Raw genomic sequence first — 17,698 nt, 5'->3', positions numbered from 1 at the left:
CTATGGCACAGCACGTCCCTGAAGGAAGGAAGGACATGGAGTGAAGGGCAGGGAAGAGGAACAGGGGGAAGTTGAATGGCACCAAGAGCAGAGCAGGGGAGGTCCATTAAGAAGGGAAATTATAAACACAGTGTTGATGAAAACAGCATCTGCACAGGCACAGCACAGCCGCCTGCGAGCCCCCTGACTGTTCCTCAGATCTCCTCTTGGCAGGAAGATGCATCCTTAGTGAATACTCAGCTCCAGCACAGCCTGCATCTGGAGCAGCAGCTGTCAGGGCTGTGGGGCTGAACTGCAGTGCTTTGGGCTTTATATCCATCTCTCTACCCTAGGGAGAAGGGGAAATCCTGAAGAGCAGTGGAACCAGACACTCAGTGTCCCCCAGCCCCACACAGACCCACAGGCAGCTTCCTCACTGGTGCCCAGGAAAGGCGTGGGGTGGGAGCCAGCTCTCGCCTCCCTCCATCCCTGCCCATCTCAATCCATTTCTGCCTTTCTTTTCACACCAACCCAATTCTTTTCCACCCCTGCCAGCTTTTGCCAAGGTCCTTATTCACAGGGTGGTCCAGAGCATCCACGATCACACTGGAGGATGCAGAATCATGCCCTGGGTTTTAAGATAATTATCTTGAAAGACACTCAGCTGCCTCCCCTTACTGAAGCATAAGACCAGGCTGTACCAGCCCTCCCCATTCACAACATACATGATGTAAACCAGGTTATCCTGAGCTGTCTCTGGGGTCAGCCTACAGGATTTTCCACCTGCCCCAGCTCAGGAACACACAGGGATCTGTTACCACCACGCCACTCAGCCACAAAAACTCAGATACACTCACTCAACTGCTTGCAGCCATCTGTCCATGCCTTTGAAAAGAAAGAATCTGTAAGCATCTGGAAATGAGCAGCAGTGGGCCCACAGACTAGCAGCCACGCCATGTGTGGGCAGAAAGAAAGGCTGCAGAGAGGAGCCCAGTGGCACAAGGGTGCCAACGGGTGACTCGGCCACCAGAACAGCCCTGCCCTGCCTTACCAGCACAACCCTGCTGCTCCCAGCCCTTGGGACATGCATTAAAAACCCATTTACTTAATGGAGGCTTACAGGGAAAGCCTGACCTGTGGGATTGAGACACAGCAGAGTCACATCTCTCCAGCCTGGAGGAGTTAGAGCCATTTGGCATGTCTGCCCTTGCCCTAGTGTCAGAGAAATTCAGCACCCTGCAGCTGATGGGACATGGGTGTCACAGCTGTCACTACATTGAGGTACAACCACAAGGCTGGTAGCATCATGACCACCTCCTGGACTGGAGACAGGTTTCCAGGATGCTTGGATTCCCTCTTGGAATCAGACTTGCTGATATGATTTTCCCCCTTTCCCTGTGCCACACCTGGATTTTTGCTTCCACATTGCAGTGGCAGGACATGCTGGTGATGAGCTGAGCACGTTGGTGCTTGAAAAACCAGCAGCACTGCAAAACCTGCCCAGAGAATTGAAGGAAGCACCAAAGGCTCTCATCTTCTTCCCCATCCCATTCCACTTGCCAGCTCCCTTCCCACAGCCACACACTCCAAAAAGCCAAACCACAACAGGATTTATGAAACAGAGTTTCCAGAGGAGAAATCCAGCAAGGAAACATGGAAACAGCGGGAAGAAATAAATACATCTTACTATTCCCTGGAATTACTCACCAGCTTTCTGTGAGGATTCCCCACTCCCCCACCTTGCCGGCAAGCTCTGCCAGAGGCAGGCAGGCAGCCTGTTGTTACATCTTTATCTTAAAAGGGGACTCATTTCCCCACAAATGCTTTGAAGAAGGCGTTTAACTCTGACAAAGACGACCTCAACATCTGCCTGTGCACGCGCTGGACTCGGGCTGATTCATTACACGATCAAAGGTGCCGAGCGGCCTTTAAATGCCTGCACTTGATCGGTGTCCCACCAGAAACCCCCACGGGAATCCACCCAGTCCCTGCCACGGGGGTTTTCATCTCATTCTCCACTGCAGGAACCAGAGCCTGTCCCCAGGAGCTGCAGACCAGCCTGTGGGCAGCCCTGCTCCTCTGCTCCCTCAGCCACCCACATCCCCCTTTGCAAGGGCCCCATTTCCCTGCATCAAACCCTTGGTCTCCACTCTCCTGTTAAATCCATATCCCACAGCTCAGCCAGAAGGATACCCTGCCCAATGCCCAAGGCTTTAGGAGCAGGATGCCCAAAAGACACCACTGCCTGAAAACACATGCCAGGGCCCCTCAGGAGCCCTGAGTACATAAAGCTGGGACCTCCACAAGCTTCCCAGGTAACTCCTGGAAAGGAATGAAGCCCCAGAGAGGATGCAAATTCCAGACCAGGGCTCCCAGGGACCCTCCACAAAGTATCCCAGGAGCCACTGATGCTGGTCTGTGATGAGAACAGCTCCATCACACAGGCATAAAGCCCTGCATTAACAGATGGGACAGCTTTGGAGCTCTACCTGGAAGGCACCCCCTCTGCTCAGAACATCACAGCCAAATATACAGTCAGCACAACTCCCTCTGTACCCTCCTCTCCTGTAGAAGTGATCAGATACATCTTCCCTTCTGCAACCCCTCCCCTGGCCAGCAAGGCTCCAGCAGCCCTTGAAAATGCATGGGAAGAAGACCTGCCAAGGTGGTGGGAAATAAGAGAGCCAGGATGCTCACGCAGCAGCAGGACCAGCCCCACAGCCCGCATTTTGCTGATGCCTTTCCAGATGTCTGCTGAAAATAAGAAGGGTCAGACTCTCCCCCGTGCACATGGTGGAGCTGCACTGGTTTCTTTGGAGCTACCCCAGCTGACATCAGCAAAGAGCTGCCTTGCTAGCCTCCCATCTCTCCACAAGCATCTGAAAAATCTCACTCAAACACTTTGTCCTCAGCTGAGAAATGATTCGACATGCAGAACTCTGCCTTCCAACCTAAGCAAAGCCGTCCAAACATAAAAAGAAAATATAACACACAGTGATCAGAGATCTCCACAGGAAAAACATTAGCCTCGTGGAAAAGCATATTGTTCCTAATACAGAATTTATCAGGCTGACGTATAGATTTTCCTCCACAAAATATGAAACCTGGATCTGAAAGGCTATTAACTCCAGAGAGATCCATTAAAGACGCCTGTCTGCAAATGGTATTTAAAAGTATTGCATCATCCCAGGAGGAATTGTCATGCTCTTTGGCTACGATTCGACTGCAGGTCACATAGTTAAAACTACCTCCAAATCCTAAAACTCTTGATGTCAAAAAAATAATAATGTTCACCAGCTTAGAACATGGACTTTTCTATCAGCTTCAGCTGGGGCCATAAATATTAATGCATCCATAATTAGCCTTTTTAAATAATGCATCCAAAATTAAACATCAACGCAGTAATAAATCAGTCAGGCTCTTTGTTGTAGGTTTGTTTCAGGGGGGGTAGGGCTTTTTTCCCCTCCTGTGTCAGGCACATAAAATAAAATGCCAATTCCCTCATCACCTCTTCCCACCGGACCACTGATTGGACCAAATCTGATGCCATTTGTACTTAAAAGTCATCTTTCTTTCATTTACAAAAATAAAAGTCATATCTGCTTTTTGATTTGCAAAATACTGACATGCAGCCAGCCCGAGCCAAAGCTGAGCTAATGTTATTGAAACCACAGGACGTGAAGGGAGACAAAGCTCATCTCAGAGTCAAGGTGAGGGAGAAAGTCAAGTTTGCAAAGTCTCTCCTCCCTCACTGGCACAGCGCTCCCAGGAGGAACCCTGTTCCCTGTGCAAAGAGCAGGAGGGAAGGAATCCCTGTGATCCAGAAACTTTGCAGGGGCTCTCTTCTGACACATCCCTCCTGGAGCTCACTGCGGGTGGCTTCCCAGCCAGGGCACCTGCATCTCACCTGCTCTTCCCTGATCAAAGTGGAAATTCTGAACAGGCTTTGGAGGAGTGAACTTCCCCAAAGCCAGGCTCAACACTTTGCAAAAACACATCCAAAAGAGATCACTTGGCATTTGCTTGTCTGTAATTACTGATCAGCCAGAGCACCACCATCCATGGGAGGTTTCTGGCACAGAAATGAAATCTCTTGCATTTTTGAGCTCCAAATTCTTTGCCCAAACACACCCCAGCATCAGCTCTGATGGTCCTACAGCACAGTCATCCCCCACTGCTCAAGAACACTGTCTGCAGCTCCTCAGCAGGAGCTGTGGTTTGAGACTTTAGACACCTTGCTTAGACAGCACATCAATAATCCACACCTCCTCTATTTTATCAAACGCATATCTCAAGCTGTCTAAAAACACTTACAGGAGTAGATTTCACAGCAGCCTGACAAGAAAGCAAATTCACAATTACTTCCAGTTAGGAAATTCTTGGGTAAACACCCCAGGACATGTGGCATGTTCCATCCCATGTTGCTGTAACTTTCCAGCTCCCTCTCCAGCAAGCCTGGGAAGCAGGTACCATGGCAGGAAAGTACAGGCTTCTCCTTTTGCATTGCCAAGTCACTCCTATTAACTGTTTCCAGGAATAACAAGGCACTTGGCGTTTTTGGTCACATGGATTGATTTCTACAGTCTGCAGTGCAGTAAACCCACTTTTTCTTCCAAAGTTTTGCCAAAACCAAAGCCCTGTTTTTATGTGAGGTTCTGTTCTGACGCTACATGTTCCCACACACCCAAACCAACTGTGGGTGCTCTGGTCACTGTCCCAGTTTACATGGGCAAAAGGAGGAGGTTTCTCACTGTAAACACCACTGTACTCAACTGCCCTTTCTTCTTGCAACATCAGCACCCACAAAGCTGAGAACTCTCTCTCCCAGTCTCACACCATCCCACCAATCTGTTCCTGGATGCCTCCCACAAAGTCCAGGCCACTTACGACTGATGGACGCTGCAGTTGTAGAAAACAAAATCCACAGAGGCAAATTTCTTCCCCGTCTCCTTGGATTTCAGGTAGAGCTTCACCACTCGCTTGTCCCCTGCAAGAGACCCAAGCAAAAAAAGACATCAGAAAGGACACAGTGCATGGCCCAGCATTCAGTGCAAGGCTTGTGATGGGCTGGAGGGAGCTGGGCATCACCACTCAGTCCAGTTAATTAAGAAAATCCTCCAAGCATGGCAATAAAAAGAGAGTGTTCATCCACCCCTGTTCAGACACCTAAGAGGCCAGCAGAGCCCAAGTATAGCTCTGAGCCCCTACAGCTAAACACACCCTGCTGGCATGGAGACTGGGGCCCTAGGTTATACTGGGTGTACTGAAGGAGTGTTTAATAGTTTTGGGGTCAGAAGAATGTCCTAGATTCCATGGCCACATCTGCCCAGGAATGGTTCACAGATAGAAATAGGGCCAGGGTACCCAGGAGTGGTCAGCAAATAAAATCACAAAATGGATTGGGTTGAAAGGGACCTTAAGGATTATGTAGTCCCAAGCCCACTGCCACAGGCTGCATCCAAGCAGCTGTGCCCATGGCTTGAAGGAGACTAAAGAACCAGCCTCCCATGAGCAGCAATTCCTTCCCCTCCTATATCCCGAGAACCCAAGTGGGGTTCTGATCCCGAGACTGGGATCACTGTCACGGGAGGACTGTCCTCCTCCACCTCTGCCTGTGAGGTAATACATGGGACATTTGTCTCAGGCTTTCTTCCAGTCTGGGACACAAGCTCACCGCGGCCCCTGGTGATGGGGATGACATCCTTGGCAGAAGGAGAGCTGCAGTAGATCTTCCCATCCTCAATGCGGCTCTCTGACTCGGTGAAGTCTTCAAAGGAGCAGTTGACTCCTGCCGAGAGGTCTGGGACGTTCCAGGCCTGCAGGACCAGCTAGGGAGGAGAGGCAAGAGCATCAACACAGAGAAGTAGGAAAATAGGCTCCTCTGTGTCTGCTATGTGTAAGTCTAGCCAACAGAAAAGACCAGGGGGTGCAATCCTTCCTCTGCCACCCACACATGGCGAGGAGACCTGCTCTGGGCTTTTGCAAGGGACCCCCATCCATGCACATCCCTGCTCAAGCAAGGAGCACAGGTTTAAATGGGTTAAGAGCTGGATTGACTCACAGCCTCTGTCCTCTGCCCTTGACACACCACAAGCCATTATGCCTCAGCTTTCTACAGAGACCAAGAACACCATTGAGACTGAAGTATGTTGCACAGAAAGGCAGAAAGGCACCCACTCCAGCAGAGGCGAGGAGGGGAAGAATCCACCTCTTCCTTCACAAAGTCATCCCCAGGGTCAGCAGTTCTCACTTTACAAAACGCTTGCCTTATTTCTAATTTGAATTTTTCACAGCTTCCAGCCATTAGTTCTTGTTATGCTTTTCCTTGATAGATTAAAAAGCCCTTTAGTCCCTGATATTTGCTCCTTGTAAAGGCACTTATACTCTGTAATCAAGTCACCTCTTAATCTTCTTTTTGATAAGCTAAGCAGATTGAGCTCTGGAAGTCTCTCACTGCAAGGCATTTTTCTCCAGCCTTCGACTCATTTACATGATGTTTACGGGAGGTTTTCAGTCCCCCCCTTTGAAAGCTGCACTCCAGCCCAAGCAGAGCATCCTTGTGTCATCCACCCCAGACCTCCGTGCAGCATCCTGCCATCAGTGTGGAGATAATTACCCCAGGAGTGAAAACACTGCCCAGCTCCTGGCCTCATCCCAAGAGCATCAAGAGTCTGCAGCGAGGGCTCAGCCCCAGCACCACTTTCCAGGACACCAGGTGAATCTCCATCCATGGTTAACTTTAGACTGGGCAATACAAAACCCCAATTTCTCTGCTAAACAGCCCCACTCAAACCCAGCTGCTCTGAAGGAACTTCACCTGTACCACCCTCCAGTCCCAGCATCCCAGCAGGTCCCATCTGCAGCCATACCACATTTATCTCCACATTACCATAGAACATCTACTCCTGCTGAAGTGCTTTCCAAACTGTTTCCATCCAGTGACAATTCCCCTCTGATGAGAACTTTTTGAGATCTGTCACGGAGCCAGTCCTTAATCCACTTAACATGTGCTTTATCAATATTGTATAATGTTAATTTTTGTGTTGTACCAAGTGAAAAGCCTTGTAGGAGCCTAAAGACATCACATCCCCACAGTCTCTCTTCTAATTCAAGTCATAAATCCACCAAAGAGCAAAATGGGGTTTGTCAGACACAAACCCACATTGACTGGCATAAATTATATTCCCATCCTTAAATCAATATCAGGTGTATTCTGCATCTGTTCTTTTTCTTCTTCTAATTCTGAAGCAAAACTAAGCAGTCTCTGGATATTTGGTCCTTTATGCATCTGAGAAAAAAAAAATGAGCACCTTTTCTGTTTCTGGGGCTTTTCTCAACATTCAGTTATTTATTACAAAGTCATATTATTACATACATCCCCAGGCACAGAACTCCTTGGCCAACTTCTTTAGGATTCCTGAGTGCCAGATATCTAGGCCTGGCAGTTTATTACTAGTATATGCTGTTTCTTATTCTCTTCATGGTGCTAATGGCCTGAAAAATACTTCAGGGAAGTGCCTCATCCTTTCTGCTTGCACAGAGAGAGAGCAGCAAGTTAAGCATCAAAGTCTCATCCCAAAATATCTACTGCAGGCTGGAGTCAGAGACAGGCTATTGAACTGGAGCTAGATCGCTGGCCTATGAACGGCATTTCTGATGGTCGTGCTGTCATTATGGAGAAATATTTATTGCTCAGTTATGTCATTTCTGAATAATCATCAACTGGTTTACTATCTCCGTCAAGATGGAGCCAATGGCCTGCCCTCATCAATGCCTTGCACTTTGCTCTGCTTCGTCTCAGATCTCTCTTCCCCTCTTTCCCTATTCATCGTACAGTCATCAGTTATTTTTAATTGCCTCCTCCGCAGCCTTTGCCTCCAGAGGGTCAGGAGGTCTGAGGGAGCAGAGGTGTCTTACCGGGACCTCGGACATGGTGACCGAGATGTTCTTGGGCTGCACGGTGAGCTGGACACACTGCTGCAGGTCCGAGGCGAAGTGCTGAGGCTCGTCCGCTCGCTCGCACAGGTCCTTGCGGGAGCAGCTGCAGGGGGAGGAAAGCACCATGGTGAGGAGAATCCCCGGGGGTCCTGCAGGGCTTTGGGCTGGCACCGTGGCAAACAGACCCTCTGGCACGGAAATGATGCCCAGGTAGGGACCTCGGATGACTGAGGCCAGTACCGGAGCTCTGCTGTCCCCTGAGACTTCAGGAGTAGTTTTTATTCAGTTTTTCTTATTTACACAAGAATGCTAAACCCAGGAGCCTACGGGCAGGATGAGCAGGCCCTGGCAGCAGCTTCACTATGCATGGAGGCTCCTAAGCACAGCCTGGGCACCACAGGAGGGGATGACTGACCCCTTGGACCATTCCATCTCTCAGCATTTTGGGGCCAAAGTCCAGGAGGGATGCCCCCAAGGAGACCAGCGGTGGGGATGGACACATTTTGCCAGCTGTAGGTCACTGGCACAGCTGCAGGGACAATCCTGCTGTACTCACATGTTGTGGAGGACACACCAGCCGCAGTGGGGGTCCCGGGAGCCCAGGCACAGCTCACAGCTCTCGTACTGCTCACAGCTCTCCACCGGCACACGCATCACCTGTGGGGAGCAGGCACGAGTGAAGGGGTCAGGCTGCTGTGCCCACACCTTGACATGGCAGAGACAGACCCAGCACAGGCTCACCCTGGCCTGTTAGTGGGAAGGCAGGAGAGGAAGCAGGCTGAGCCCCTCACCATCGCCCACTCCTCTCCCAGGCCCAGGCAGCACATTTGCACGCAACGCTGCCACCCCAGAGAGACTTTTACTCCAAACAAGTTCCTTTCATTGTTGCACCTTTGCAGTATTTGAGAGTGGGCTGCGCCAACTCAGCTCCACATCAGCTCCCAGTGCCAGCCAGGCACCCCATGGCTGCTGCAGCCCTGCTCTGAAAGAGTTACCAGTCCTTTATTAATTGCTCCTCCAGATTTGATTAAAATCCCCTCATTCTCCAAGCCCTTCGAGCTCTGTTACAACTGTTCATTTAATTACTTTCCACCAGCACTCTGATAACACCCAGCGTACTAGGGAAGAGAGTGGGCTTTATTAAGGAGAGGGGAGGAGAAGAGGGAGGACAGGGAGGGGGTGCAGGGAGAAGGTTCCTGCTTGCCTGCCACAAGGAATCTGCAGCACCAAGCAGCTGCCCATGCCTGCCATGCTTGTGCCTCAGTTTCCCCACTGCTCCCATGGGGCAGCATTCACTCATTAATTAAAATTTGCAAACTTCTCTACTGAAGGCTAAACCTGGGGTGTTCTCCCTCCAAACAGCACAGAGGAGCACAGGCTCAGCATGTCTACAGGGCTGGGATACACTGGCCAACCAGTCCCCGCAGGGTGGTGAGGACATCTGTAATGTTCCCATTTGTTTGTCCCTGACATTGCTTTAGGCAGGTGGTGGCAGAGGGTACCCCCGCGGCAGACCCTGCACAGGCAAGTGTCAGGTCCCAGCAACTCTGGTGGTCCCTGGAGAAGATCCCCCAGTCCAGGACAATGCAACTGCCCCCTTGGCATCCACTTCTCCAACATCTGCCCCACAGAGGGGAAGCTCAGCTGAGCAAGCTCTGGGACAGAAACAACCAGGGATGGAAACACAGCCCAGGACAGCTGCATGGAGGAGCCCAAATGCAGGTTCTGCCCCACCTGGAAAACTGCATGTTTCCTGCAGCAGAGCAGAAACCAGAAACAGCTACTGGGAGGAGGGGGGAAAGAACTCTGCTGTCCCCTCAGGACTGTCTAGACAAACCTACATTCCTGCTCCCTCCTCCTTTCCCCTCCCAAGCCCTCGGGCTGGTGGCCAGGAGACTGTGAGGCTCCCAGCTCTGCTTGCAGTCCCACTCACACGCACACACCCCTGGCTGGGCAGAGGAGCAGAGGTGCTGGGAGACACAGGGACAGCAACACCAGCACGGCCACCCTGTGTCACCTACCAGGCACAGTGTGCTGACACCAGATCCAGAGTGTCACCACCATGACAGGAACCCACTTCACTCACTCCAATTCAGCCTATGGATGGATGAACTCACACCAGCAGCACTCCCACAGGTCATGGGGACACTAAGACAACCAAAACTTCCTATCATGTGCCCAGACCATGCTGCCAGGATGACAGCACCAGACCCAGACTGGGTCTGTACCTCCAGTTAGCTCAGCACAAGCAGAGGCAGGGACCAAGGAATGCACACCAGCAGTCGTGGGATGCACCAGCCCTATGCTCCCCCTGCCCTGTCATGCAAAAGCAACTGCTCCGGAGGACAAAAAGTTGTTTAGAGCAAGGAGCTGCCGCTGACCTGCAAAACCCTTGCTCAGGAGGGGACGGCCAAAACAGGGAGGAGGTTTATGGCCAGCCACTCACAGCAAGGAAGGGTCAGGAAGCCCTTGGTCCCCAGGGACCATGGGAATTTCAAGCAGCTGCTGCTAACAATTAAAGCCTCAGGACAGTGTTTCTGCAAGGAGAAGCAGGGAGGAGCTGCCCCAGGGTCCCTAGGCAGCTCCAATCCCAGGGAGCAAAGGGCAGCCCCCCCCAGAGAGCTGCCCAAAAGGCTTCCCAGCACACAGGACTGTAAACTAGGGCTGCAGTGTGGGCTGCCAAGTCAGGAGAGCAGAGGACTGCTGATGCCTCCCCTTACCTGTTTCTCAGTCATGGCATAGATGTGCTGACGGTCAGGGCTCAGCACCAGGTCTCGCAGGATGGAGCTGCCTTCATGGACCACAACATTCTCGTACTGCAGAGCTTGGTGCTTCCTCTCAGCTGGCAAGTCCACGAGGATCTGTGGGGAGAGCAAGGGGGGATGAGCATGATCCCTCACACACCTCAGCCCCCTCACAGGATGTGGGATACAGAATGTGCCCCATTAGGGACACCACCCCTCCATCCCACACCAATGTGGTGACTCCACAGCCTCTGCAGCACAGAAAAGCATCGGCTGCTCTGCAAGCATCCCAACCCTTTGCAGAAGACCAAACTGCAATGCCTCCCTCACTTTACTACATTTGTGTGGTGCATTTGCACCACATTCATGCTGATGGCATTCATCTCTCTCCAGGGAGGGAGAACACATCCCTGGTTCTCACATTGCATGCCACTATGTGCTGCTGCTCAGCCCCAAAACCCCTCCAAGTTGGAGCAAATGAGTCCCCATCTTGCAGCAAAGCATCAAACCCCATCTTGCCCCAGCGGTGCCAGGAGCAGCTTGCACACCACAGGGCTCCGAGCCCTGCCAGGCAGGACGCTGCAGCGCACGCAGGCTCGGCTCCCATCCACCCATCCATCAGAGGAAACACTCGGACTCGTGACCGGGCAAGTCAAGAGGGTCTCAAGGAAGTTGGAGGTCAACAGAGGTTCAGAGAGCGCCTTTGTTCCCTGAGCAGGAACATGGCAAAGGCTTTAATCTCCTTATGGCTCACAATTACGTTAAAGCTCTTCCTAAGCACACCGGTTCCTGGCTGTCCCGGTGATCAGCACATCAGGAGGCACCACGAGGCTGCAGGCACACACCACACAGGGCTAAACTCAGCTCTGCCACTTGGCATACCCTGATTGGCACCTCCACGAGCCAGAAGTACTTTGTGTTCATGCTATTACCTGTGAAAATCCCCAGATTCGGGCATGGGACAGCCTCAAGGGGGACAGTGCCAGAGAAATGCTCAGAGGATGGGATGGGATGGGATGGGATGGGATGGGATGGGATGGGATGGGATGGGATGGGATGGGAGCCACACCAGGCATACATTCTGCAAAAATCCCAGCAGTAGACAGTGAAGCATCATGCTCAGCAAGATGGAGCTAACTCTACCTGCGATTATCTCCACGCTGCTGCTGGCACACACTGAGACCTGGTCCAGCATCCCCATCTGCAGGACTCAGGATCCCCCCACAGAAGAGGGGCAAATTGGCTGCTTGGAAGCACCCCCCCACAAAATGCACCCCACAACCCTGCCCTGATTATCACACCCAATCCCACAGCCCAGCACATCCATGATCACCCCTTGTGCCCCCACAGCAGCCACCTCAGCATCCTGACCACCTCACCCGCTCCTGCAGTAAATTGCTGCCAGCATTTGCACAGTTCCCAATCAGGAGAATAGGGGCTGGGAAAGCAGGATCCCGGTGTGCAGCTGATTAGCATGGAAATGTATGCGGCTCACAAACAAACCGGGGCCCGTTTAATTAGAGCGGCGCCTTTGATTCACTGCCAGCCTCCTGCATGCACCAGCCCCGGATTATTTTTAGGCAGTTTTACAAAACAAATGTATTTAATTAAGAAAGAGACCCCTGAGCAACCAGAGAGAGACGAGTCCTGCATAGCAGTGAGCAAAGGGGCTGCCCTCTCCCCAGGGATGTGACAACTGGGCTTGCAGGGCCAGGCTAACTCTTGGGAGCTCATGACAGAGCCAAAAACCCCCTGTACCTCCTTCCACAGGACTCAAGAGCCTTCACCATAACCTAAAAAATTGTCCTGGCATTCCACCCCTCCTTCTCAGCATCCTTTGCTAGTTCCCTGCACAGACTGCTCCCCATCAGCCTTGCCCTTGGTACCACTGTATGCTGGGGAACCCAGGGGTGCTAAAGCCTCTGTCTGCCTTTCTGGCAGGGGTATCTTTCTGCCCAGGTCTAGGACTATGTTTGTTCCTGCTCCAAACAGATCAGAGGAGGTCAAGACCCAGACACCTGTAGTACAGGGCCATGTGGCAGCCCTGCCCAGCAGTGTCCCTTGCTCAGTGGTACCCAGCATCAGCCCCAGAGCACAACCCTGCCTCCCCACATCTCCTCATAAGTTGCTCCCCTCCCAGCTCTCAGTTTCTCCCCTACAAAGTCCTTCCCAAGCCAGCTCTCTGGAGGAGAGTAACAGGGAGCACCCCTTCCACTGCCCAGCAAGGCACCATCTCCCCACCTCACTATGGCAAAGTGACAAACGCACCTTTCCAATCCTTTTATGGGCCGCAGTTGCGGCACAGAATAATCGATACAGTTTTACCCTGGTTCTAAAATAGATCTATGGCTGCATGTCGCACTGGCAGTAATTTTTAACTAGCGGGGTAATTTCCCCATTACATTATTGCACTGTGCAGTGCTGGGAAAGAGAAAGAGATGTATTAAAAAAACAACAGACATGAAGCACTTCCAGTTAATTTGAGGCTCCAGGAAGAACCTAAAAATACTTTCAGTAGTCAAACGGGGCTGGAACCCAGCCTGACACACGTCAGGATATTCTGGTGGGCCATGCACACACAAGAACCCTTCTCTCTAGCATCTCTCCCCCTGTTAAGGATAAGCTGTAGGTGTGTTTAGGAATCAGGAAAATGAAATTTGGAAGACTTGGTAATCAAGATGTTTCCTGGTTGGCCAAAGTGCAGGGCACAGAGGGAGACTGTGAGTTAGCTCGCGGCAGGAAAATGCATCCTAACACTCCTCTCCAGCATAAGGAGATCATAGAATCACAGAAAGGTTTGGGTGGAAGGAAGCTTATAGTTCATCTAGTTCTAACACCTCGTTCCAACTCCCTGGTTCCATTATACCATGTTGTTCAAAGCCCCATCCAACCTGGCTTGAACACTCCTGGGGGTGAGGCATCCACAACCTCCATGAGCAACCTGTGTGAGCAGATAGACCCCAGACTCCCCCATGCCAAGCAGGACCCAACTGCCCAGAGTACCCACTGCTGTGCAGACAGAGGTGGAAATCCAGCATCAGGTTCTTTCCAGCAGGATTAGCCCAACATGAACCGACCCATCCTGGACAGCAGGGTAAGGATGGGCTGTTTGGACTATAGCACGGTGGAGCAGCACAAGGAATGCATCAGGAATGCACAAGGAGCCTCCCATCTCTTACAGACACTGGAAAAGGCTGCTTTCCTCCCACTCCCTGCACCCGGGGTAGCTGGGAGCAGGAAAAGGGGGAGAGGATGCAGTTTAATCAGAGCAGACCCCTTCAGAAACACTCTACTTCCTGCCCACCCTGGCTGCCTTCCCACCCAGGGGAAAAGACATTTACCATAAATAAATAAATAAATAAATAAACATATTAACCTTTCTCCTCATCCTGACGCTGATATAATTACCCAATACTAATAATTACTCACACTAATTTCTTGCTCAGGATTCCTGCCCTCACTTCTGCCTGCCTTGGGCTGGCTTCAGGCAGCAACTCGGTGGTGGTGCCTCCTCCCAGGAGCTGCAGGAGCCCCAAGGGGCAGCCAGCTCCTGGGACTGTAGTGAGGCACAGGAGCAGGAGTGAGGGTCAGCTTGAAGGGCTGCTGCCTTGTTAAGTACATGGGGAGGGCCAGAGGCATGAAATTATAGACTCCCTGCTTGGGTGAATCATCTCAAAGCCAGCCCAGGGGCTGCTCTGCCAGAAACCCATGTGCACACCCTCCCCACTCAAACAATGAGCCCACCCCCATGAGGCTAGCACCCAGCATAGCTTCACTCTAAGACGGGTTTAGGAGCTGCACCCCCGGAAGCTGAGAACCCTGTCAAAGGAAGGATGAGGGAAAGGATGGGGGGCAATGCCCCAACCCCTGGCGACCCAAATGCAATGAGTGACTGCACACTGCACAACCCAGCTGGACGAATGCAAAGTCCTCTCCCAGGCGACCCAGAGATGGTTCCTGGGGATGGCTTTGTCTTGGCTGGAGAAAAAAGCTGCCATCCCATACAAGGCTTTGGGGGAGGCAAGCACGTCGCCTTGCTAAGAAACAGCTCTTTCCATGGCAGCACACTTCTCCCCCAGGCAAGGTGCCCTTCAGGCTGGTCCGGGTAAGGAGGCACTTCCCCACTGCCATAACCACTGCTGATCAGCCAACTGCCAGGAGAAACATCTCCCAACATCCTTACAGCACCAGCGATGGGCACGAGGCAGAGAGGAAAATCTCCCCAGAGCTGACTTTTGGAAAGACAGGCAATGAGAGGAACGCGGGGCAGCAGCCATGACCTGGCACCCACCCAGCGCTGGCAGCAGGTCCAGAGGAGGACAGGGCTTTACAGCTCAGTCTGGGCCAGGGACACCAGGTGGAGAGGGAGGAAGCACAGCTGGAGAGGGAAGGCAGCTGCAGACATGCCAAGGCTGCTTTTGGATTTAACACATGCCAGCAGAGGTCTGTGGGGTCTGGGAGGTGTCTGGGTGGGCCACTGGCTCCTCACAGGACCAAACCCACATTTTTGGGGACCCACGGAGAAGGCCCCCAAGAGACCCGATCTCACAGGGGACACCCCTAAGCCCAGCACCAGGAAGAGGGGGCTCTGCACTGCCCCACAGCCAGTCTTCCCACAGGCACTCCCACCCCAGCCTTACATCTCCCCACCTCCAGGCTCTCCAGCCTCCATCCTGGGTCCCCAGCGGTTCCCCGCAGACCCCTCCTCCGGGCAAGAGAAGTGCTCAGTCAGGCTTTGTACTCTTATCTGTGCAGGGCTGTGATTAATTCGCAGCGGCTGGCAGCAGCTACAAGAGGAGGGCGCTTTTGCCCGCCTGCCACACTTCAAAGGCAGGGACTTATCTGCCTGAAACACACTCGGCAGCCTTTTCACGGGGACCCTTTCCAGTTCCACGGGGCTCGCACGGTACTGACAGGCAACGCGAAAGAAAGGCTTATTTATGGGAGTGCATTTCAAAGCCTTCCCTCTTCCCTCTCAACACACGCTGAGGGAAGCACAGAGTTCCCCAGCCCCAATGATCTCCATTGGGGACAGAGATTAAACAGGCAGGGACAAGACATGGCTGTCCCTGGAGGAGGAGAGGATGCTGGAAAGAGGACCCTGCCCTACCTGTGCCCATGTCCTGGCCCCCTCCTGCCCTGTCATCTTACCAGTGAGCAGCTCTGTAGCACATCGCTGAGTTGGGAGGAGGAAGATGCTTTGTCATGGGTGGAGGGCAGAGTGCAGCCCCAGGAGCGAAACCTTCCCCTCCCAAGGCCATTGGTGCTCGAAGCTCAGGCACCATGGAAGCCCCAGGCTCCTACACCCAAATCAGCAGGTGCAACTGTCCCCTCCCTGAGAGTAGGGCTGTGTGAACACCCCCAGCATTCTGCTTTGATTTTGGCACCATCCACCCAAAAGGCATAGGATAGGCCAAATATAACCAGAAGAGGAGTGGGTCTCGGCAGAGCTGCCCCTGCAAGCCATGGGGCCACCTCACAGAGGCAACAGAGGGCCTATGCAGCCTGGCCACACCAGGGCAGAGGTGACAGCTGCTGCATAGTGTCACACAACACCACGCTGACAAGCCTACAGCAGGAAAAGGCACATCCCATGTCCAGCCAGGGAGGCTCATGGGGAAAGAGATGGCCTTGGAGGGGTCATCCTGCATAGCCCCTCTTAGCAGATGGCCTGGGTTCACCCCAAGGCAGTAAGAATGTGGGGACAGGGACACCAGCTGCCCCTCCACATGTCTTTCCCCAGGACAAGCAGCTGCCATGAGCACGCCCCTCTCCAGTTTCCAAAGGAAGGGAAAGGGTTTAAATTAAATTTCTGGATCAGCTGCTCCAAGGAGACACACTCTCTTCTTCCCTTCACCCAGAAAGGTGCAGCAAAAGGCAGTGACAGGAGCAGCTGCAGGGCCATGGCATCATCTATGCCACGGACACAGCCTTGGGAGCCTTGGGTGCTGGAGAAGGGGACACTGGCATGCTGGGGGTCAAGAGCAGGGAGGTCAAGGCAGTGGCTCCTGCTCCCTCCCACTGTATTTCAGGTTACCAAACTTTGGTGTCCAGGGTGGTGGGGATTTGCCTCTGGCTTTGCTCAGACAACCAGGAAATTGCCATTAGGAGTAAATGCTCCTACGCTTTACCAGGGCTAACCCTACGGGTGCTCCGTGCCATAGGGCAGGAGCCAGACACCAGTGGAAGGGTAGGGACAGCCAGAAGCAGGGCCACGGGCAGGGCTGTGGGGATGCATCTTGCAGGGGCTTGTCCCAGGGCTGATGACAGGATGGGCCCCACAGAAACATCCCAGCTATGCGGGGCAGGCTGGCAGCCGACACCCCGGCTCCCAGCACTCCCCCTGCTCCCCCAGCCGGCTGCCAGCCCCTTCCCTGCCATCCCAGCAGCTGCCTGCACAGGAATGCACCAGGAGCAGACACATGCCTCCCGCCAGACGGGAAGGCAGCTGCGGGCTGCTCGGATCTGGCAGAGCTGGGCTCTGTCCTCTCGACCTCCCCTGCAAGAGAAGGCTTCACTGATTGCTCACACAGGGCTGGGATGCTCCTGCCTCATCACTAACCTGCCGAGGAGCAAGGTAAGCTGCCCGATTCCATTCAGTGAAACCCATTCACTTGATAAAGATGAGTACAAGCCAGGCTTTTGTCCTGGGCCCAACATCACCCTGAGATGGAGAATATTAGGACTTTAATCATATTGGTACAATAAAGCAAAAAACAAGGAGATACTTAATCTAAATCCATGCTCAAATGCTCAGCAACAAATCCAGCACCTCAGCAACACTGGCAGATGTGGCACAGGTTCACCCAGCTGGTTTCGAAGCTCATGTTACTGCCAATGTGCCATCCTTAGGCAGGATCCTGAGTTCAGCCAGATGGGCTGGGGACAGACACACTCACTGCACCTCTCTGGGAGGTGGGGTGGGAACTGAGTGAAACACTGGGGTTTGCCATAGGAAAGAGAAGAGAGAAGGAGGCAGGGCAGCAACCCTGCTGAGCAGGCCCCCAAAACACAGCAACACCTTCCCCAGAACTTCT

The 17,698-nt window shown here is 52.8% G+C and overlaps 1 protein-coding gene across 2 annotated transcripts in view; it reads right to left on the bottom strand.

The window, feature by feature from the left end:
• The window catches only part of PLXNA1 (plexin A1), a 113,959-nt gene that overhangs the window by 53,474 nt on the left and 42,787 nt on the right, over positions 1-17,698 (bottom strand). Inside the window, exons 4-8 of one of the 2 annotated variants that reach the window (XM_068201954.1) lie at positions 10,638-10,778; positions 8,474-8,574; positions 7,897-8,020; positions 5,654-5,807; positions 4,867-4,966 (exon numbers count right to left, since the gene is read on the bottom strand). In XM_068201954.1, the coding sequence (XP_068058055.1) occupies positions 4,867-4,966; positions 5,654-5,807; positions 7,897-8,020; positions 8,474-8,574; positions 10,638-10,778 (620 nt within the window). Of the gene's footprint in view, positions 1-4,866; positions 4,967-5,653; positions 5,808-7,896; positions 8,021-8,473; positions 8,575-10,637; positions 10,779-17,698 lie in introns of those variants that run through there. The other variant, XR_011003042.1, reaches the window with a different exon arrangement.

This window comes from Anomalospiza imberbis, chromosome 11 (assembly GCF_031753505.1).
Source record: "Anomalospiza imberbis isolate Cuckoo-Finch-1a 21T00152 chromosome 11, ASM3175350v1, whole genome shotgun sequence".
Classification (NCBI taxonomy): domain Eukaryota; kingdom Metazoa; phylum Chordata; class Aves; order Passeriformes; family Viduidae; genus Anomalospiza; species Anomalospiza imberbis.
The sequence above is the reverse complement of the archived record's forward strand: the minus strand, read 5'-3'. Positions and strand labels throughout refer to the sequence as shown.